Genomic DNA, 6616 nt, shown 5'->3' with positions numbered 1-6616 from the left:
AAAATGGCGGAAAATCTAGTCAGACGGAAATGGGCGTGGCCTAGATGAGTAGATGCGGAAGGACCCAAGGAATCCAGGGAAAAAAGAAGTTTGATGATAGACCATACGGTTCAGAAGTTATGGACCAGAATGTAAAGAGGGCTGTTATAGCTCCACCATCTGCTCAATTTGTGTAATTCTTTCGTGTAGAATAAAAGGCCCCTCTGTGCACCTCCCTACCAAGTTTCGTAGCTGTAGCTGTTATGGTTTCTGAATTACAGCTAATTTACTGCAAGATTTTTCGAAACCCCATGCAAGTCAATGGGGAAAAAAAATATTATGACATCACAATTGCTCGAGTGACATTAGTGATGGCATCACAATTGCTTGACTGACTGATGACATCACAAATACAACCTAATTGCCAAACGTAATTAAGGTAATTAAGCTATACACGGCCAGAATTCAACGTTTTGATGCACTGTGGGCTCAATTTTTGACCGATCGAAAATCTGGTTTGATACTTTTGTGTAGAACAGTCTAACGATGTAGATACTGAAGTTTGGTGTCGTTTGAAGAAAAAATGTGGGAGGAGTAGGGTTTAATTCGTTTTTGCAGTTTTTGCAGTTTTGCGGTCTTTAAACTTCATAATTGGCCATAGGTTGCATTGTACAAAAGTTTCCCCTCATTTAGGCGCACATTTCGGTGAAAGTTGCAAAGCCGTAGCACGTACGCCTGATTTTTTTATGAATTTTTTAAGTTTTAAACTTTAGACGGTCGCTGTAGTGCCACCGTTAGGACTATTGGCCCCAAATTTGTGTCAAAGACGTTTGGCATGGGACTGGACCTTTGTGCAAAGTTTGGTTAGTTTTCATCCATGGGAAGTCGAACTTCCCGGGAGGATGAAGAATAATAATGGCAAATACAAGAAGTGGCCTGGCCGCTTCGCTGGCCCGGCCACTAATTACAGTAATAGATTTCTTTTTGGCATGAAAGTAAATGGAGGGGTTATGTGACACGTCGATGGAGATGAGAGTCAAGGCGTCCTTCAGAGAAAAAGGCTTTGCACCTATTGATTTAAGCATCTACTGATTTATGCACATCACTTAGCATTCTCTCTGCATTGATTCCAGATTCCAGTTCTATTGAACACATCCTTGTGTGGAGCAGCAGTCTGCTCCAGTGTGACAGTCTGCTCCAGTGTGACAGCCAAGCTGTCTAGGAGTTATTATAGTTCTATCCTGATGACAGAGTGAGGTGTTATTATAGTTCTATCCTTATGACAGAGTGAGGAGTTATTATAGTTCTATCCTGATGACAGAGTGAGGTGTTATTATAGTTCTATCCTTATGAGAGTGAGGTGTTATTGTAGTTCTATCCTGATGACAGAGTGAGGTGTTATTGTAGTTCTATCCTGATGACAGAGTGAGGTGTTATTATAGTTCTATCCTGATGACAGAGTGAGGTGTTATTGTAGTTCTATCCTGATGACAGAGTGAGGTGTTATTGTAGTTCTATGCTGATGACAGAGTGAGGTGTTATTGTAGTTCTATCCTGATGACAGAGTGAGGTGTTATTATAGTTCTATCCTGATGACAGAGTGAGGTGTTATTGTAGTTCTATCCTTATGACAGAGTGAGGTGTTATTATAGTTCTATCCTGATGACAGAGTGAGGTGTTATTGTAGTTCTATCCTTATGACAGAGTGAGGAGTTATTATAGTTCTATCCTGATGACAGAGTGAGGTGTTATTATAGTTCTATCCTTATGAGAGTGAGGTGTTATTGTAGTTCTATCCTGATGACAGAGTGAGGTGTTATTGTAGTTATATCCTGATGACAGAGTGAGGTGTTATTATAGTTCTATCCTTATGACAGAGTGAGGTGTTATTATAGTTCTATCCTTATGACAGAGTGAGGTGTTATTATAGTTCTATCCTTATGACAGAGTGAGGTGTTATTATAGTTCTATCCTGATGACAGAGTGAGGGGTTATTATAGTTCTATCCTGATGACAGAGTGATGTGTTATTATAGTTCTATCCTTATGACAGAGTGAGGTGTTATTATAGTTCTATCCTGATGACAGAGTGAGGTGTTATTATAGTTCTATCCTTATGACAGAGTGAGGTGTTATTGTAGTTCTATCCTGATGACAGAGTGAGGTGTTATTGTAGTTCTATCCTGATGACAGAGTGAGGTGTTATTGTAGTTCTATCCTGATGACAGAGTGAGGTGTTATTGTAGTTCTATCCTGATGACAGAGTGAGGTGTTATTATAGATCTATCCTGATGACAGAGTGAGGTGTTATTGTAGTTCTATCCTGATGACAGAGTGAGGTGTTATTATAGATCTATCCTTATGACAGAGTGAGGTGTTATTGTAGTTCTATCCTGATGACAGAGTGAGGTGTTATTGTAGTTCTATCCTGATGACAGAGTGAGGTGTTATTGTAGTTCTATCCTGATGACAGAGTGAGGTGTTATTATAGTTCTATCCTGATGACAGAGTGAGGTGTTATTATAGTTCTATCCTGATGACAGAGTGAGGTGTTATTGTAGTTCTATCCTGATGACAGAGTGAGGTGTTATTGTAGTTCTATCCTGATGACAGAGTGAGGTGTTATTGTAGTTCTATCCTGATGACAGAGTGAGGTGTTATTGTAGTTCTATCCTGATGACAGAGTGAGGTGTTATTGTAGTTCTATCCTGATGACAGAGTGAGGTGTTATTGTAGTTCTATCCTGATGACAGAGTGCGAGGCCGTCACCACCAATCAGAGTCAATGGGAGCGCTGTGCCAGGAAGTGAGCTCAGGACCTGAACAGATCTATGGAGCAGGCACAGCGAGGCACTCAAACTACTTTTTGGAGAGAGTTGTAAAAAAAATTCATACGCACATTTGGAGCTCTCTCTCTCTCTCTCTCTCACTTGCTCGCTCTCTCACTCGCTCTCTCACTTGCTCTCACACTCTCTCTCTCTTTCTCTCTCTCTCTTTCTCGCACTCCCTCTCTCTGATGTGTGGATGAAGTCAGACTAAACAGTGAGGTCTATATTGCATGGTTTGGACTGGAATGTGCTCTGTATGGTGCAGCGTCGAGGCGTTCTGTTAAAGTCACATTGAGTGCGTTCACACGCACACAATAATCAGATCGCTGAGAATAATCCGGTAACTGGTAATAATCTGATTTACGCATTTACACGCACTTTGGTAACTAGCGGGAACTCGCCTCAAAGTCCGTGAGTGGACATTTAGATCCACTGAATAAAAGTGATGACTCAGCAGAAAGCTAGGTGTGTTTATCGGATTTCTCATAATCAGATTAACGGCCTTTATCTGACAAAGCATGTCGGTTTATGCCGTTTACATGACCGCTGGAATAATCAGGTAACTCCAGAAATCTGATAATGATCGCTTTATTTGTGTTCACCATTATTATCATGTATACCACAATGTATTTCATAATAAATGGCAAAAAGAAAAACTAAACATTTACATAAATATTAAATACATTTAATTGTTTTTTAATCAAAATCCCATTGCGTTTACTTGTTTTTAGTGGTTAGTTCATGTCTTAGCATCCAGTTAAAAAATTCAAACCAATCATTTCAATCACAGCTCACAACTTTCAAAAGTGACAGAGCAGCAAACAGCGAAACCCTGTTCCCATTTGTTCTAAGACTTAGTGTGACGCTTGGCTGGAATGAATTATTAAAATCCAGAATGTGTGACTCAAGATTCAAGATTAGGTACAAATTATTTCACAGTGGATTGCTTCTCCAACTACACGAGTAGGCGCACTGTGGGAAGGCTGTTTCCTTGCAACTTTCAGAAATGAGGGGTTTGTAAGTGTTACTCACCGAGGCAGCGGTTGGAAGTGGTCGTACGGCATTACCTCTTTGAATCCATCACTGGTAGAGACAAAGGATCACAAAAAGACTGTACGTCTATGAGACAATAAGAGTATAGTATTTATAAAGAGGTGATGATTGAGCATCATTTTGGCATCTCATATTATAATGAATAAAACAGTGATGAGGAAACCATTTGCACTCCCAATTTAACGTTTCTAGTAACCTCTTGCATGGCACCGTAACCCCGGCGTTACGTTTCAGATTTTTTGCTGTTCATCTGTCATTTATGTGATTAATTATGTAGTTAATTCTGAACAATGCTGTTCATGCTACATACCAAATTAACCGGCTGAATCTTGCGCATCGAACCATGTCTTCCTTTTTCAGATCAGATCAACACAGCAGAAGTTATAGCTGTCTTTGTACAAAGACAAAGACAACATTTCAGATTATTTGGCTTTTTCAAATGGCTTTTTATACTGGCTTTTTGGAAATCTGCCTAGGTATCTCCCTACAAAAACCACTGACTCATGTTTTGGTATTTTTTCATCTTCTTTGAGTTGGGATGTGGTAAGGCCTGTGGCTATGTCTCCATTGGGTTTCTAGCCATAAATACAACAACCACAGGTAACTGTTTACACTCTAAAAGTGTTTTTTATTCTAGGCGAGAATCAATCACTGTGTTTGAGCTGGTGTTACTCAGGGTCAGTAACACATAGAGTCATTCTGACACTTGGAACATAAACTTCAAAGTCTTACCTTTCAGAAAAGGTCAGGCAGTTGTCTGTAACCCTAGCGGTTCAGCCACAGTAAGCATTTTAGTTTGGGTATGTCGTTTTCACCATTTTCTTCAGAAATAGGTGGCTTTAGAAGAGGTGAGCCTATTGATCAAATGCTCTGTCCATCAAACACCTCGCAAAAGACGCACGGAGATGATCAACCGTGCCAGATCGCCATTGTTTCCAAGAGGTGTGAAAATCACAGTGGTTTGGTTGGCTAGAGGCTGAGAACCTGAGCCCCCCCGTTGACCAGAGCCAAGAACAAAACCGTCTCCGGCAAAGTCCGACAAAAGCCTGACGACTGACGAGGAACAGATTTTGAACACTGAAGCATGGTTTGAGCCCGGTCCAAACTCTAACCCCCTAACCTGAACCAATCAGGACCAGTCAGGTCTGATCAGGCTCTGGGCTTTTGTGAGGTACAGTAAGAGAGTTCTCAGGTTCGACTCCTGTCACACTGAACCCACAGCAGCTCACTCACTGTGCTGTAAGTCGCTCTGGAGAAGAGCTCCGAATGACTCCAATGGAAATGGAAATATTTGTAGAGCTCTAAAAATAATGTTGTCCAAATACCAAACCTTTGACATTGATGCCGACACGTTTAAAGGATAAGGTCACCCAAAAATGAAAATTCAATGATATACTCACCCCCATGCCGATGGGAGGACGGGGGACGTTTTTTTAGTCCACAGCTAAACTCTTGCAGAAATCTCCTACATAATTGAACTGATGTTTTCTACATTTGAAAGTTGGTCAGGGTCACCCCATCCACTTCCATTTTCATTTTTGGGTGAACTTACCTTTAATATCAAGAAAAAAGTACAATGTCGCAGGACGGCCACTGTGCTTGATTTTAGTTTGATGATGGTTGGGTGTCTGTCGTTTCTCCTACTTCTTTGTCTTTTTTCCCCCAAATTGGCAGAACACACATTCAAATTCGATCATTTATAACCATATCAAAGTATTACTTTAAATATTGGTTACCGTGACAACGCTACTCTAAAATACAACCTAACCAGCGTGTGGGGTTGATCCGTACCTCTCTGGGCAAGGGTCCATGTTGCACTCCTTGAGTTTGGGTGTGGGCTTGGTGTTTTCGGGGTAGCTGTTGCAGTGGTGCTCCGGCAGGGTCTGGTTGAAGCGGATGTCGGTGCACTCTGCGGAGTTCAGCTGATAGCCTGGAGGAGAGAGGAGACCAGACAGGGTTTCTGTCACAAACTGCAGGGCCGTTTCCACTATGTATATATATGATCGATGGGAGAAGAGCCTCACCTCCTCCACAGGTGACAGAGCAGGGGAAGAAGTCTGTCTCTCTCCACTGGTACCTGATTGGCTGGTAGAAGAGGAACTGGACCACTGTGTCCCTGGATCCTCCATACTTCATCTGGTAAACGTAGAGTAGAGTAGAGTAGAGCAGGCTTAATCACAGAATCGCTGTATCGTGATACCATCATTGATAGAGAATGAAATTCCACGGCCAAAAGGTAAACAGTGAACCACTTGAAGGAAAGGTGATTGTCCAAATAAAGGCTAATGTGATGTAAATTTTCTCTATCAATCATTATCGAGGGTATCGTACTAGAGAACCCCACAAATGAGTTCCTGTCTTACCCCGATGGCAGCTGTATGACGCGACGGCTAATTTACAACACTCTTAAAGTCCCTGGAAACCAAAATCCACAAAAACCTCCTAACTATTAAATTTAGGGTCTTATGTGAGTAATTGTGTGCCTCAGAAAGTAGTTGACATTACTTTCAACCCTAACCCCAAAAATCGACACTTTTCTACAAGGTCTGGATTTCCATTTCCTCATTGAAGAGAGCGGTGCGCGCGGTGCAAAAATGCATGATCTTATCACGTCATAAGATTTAATCGAATCACACACACGCATGCACGCACGCGCGCACACACACACACACACTGACACACACACAGTAGCACTGTGCACTCGCAGCGGCAGAGATCTCTTCCTCTCTGTCAGTAGGCTATGCGCCGAGCAACGTGC

The 6616-nt window shown here is 41.7% G+C and overlaps 1 protein-coding gene across 1 annotated transcript in view; it reads right to left on the bottom strand.

Moving 5' to 3' along the window:
- The window catches only part of adamtsl3 (ADAMTS-like 3), a gene marked incomplete at its 5' end in the record, with an annotated part of 209171 nt that overhangs the window by 72651 nt on the left and 129904 nt on the right, over positions 1-6616 (bottom strand). Inside the window, 3 exons of the mRNA XM_083662451.1 lie at positions 3838-3888; positions 5650-5788; positions 5883-5994. Of these exons, the coding sequence (XP_083518577.1) occupies positions 3838-3888; positions 5650-5788; positions 5883-5994 (302 nt within the window). The remainder of the gene's footprint in view (positions 1-3837; positions 3889-5649; positions 5789-5882; positions 5995-6616) is intronic.

This window comes from Poromitra crassiceps, assembly GCF_964638095.1.
Source record: "Poromitra crassiceps genome assembly, chromosome: 28".
NCBI classification, from domain to species: domain Eukaryota; kingdom Metazoa; phylum Chordata; class Actinopteri; order Beryciformes; family Melamphaidae; genus Poromitra; species Poromitra crassiceps.
This window is presented reverse-complemented; position numbering and strand designations above follow the sequence as displayed.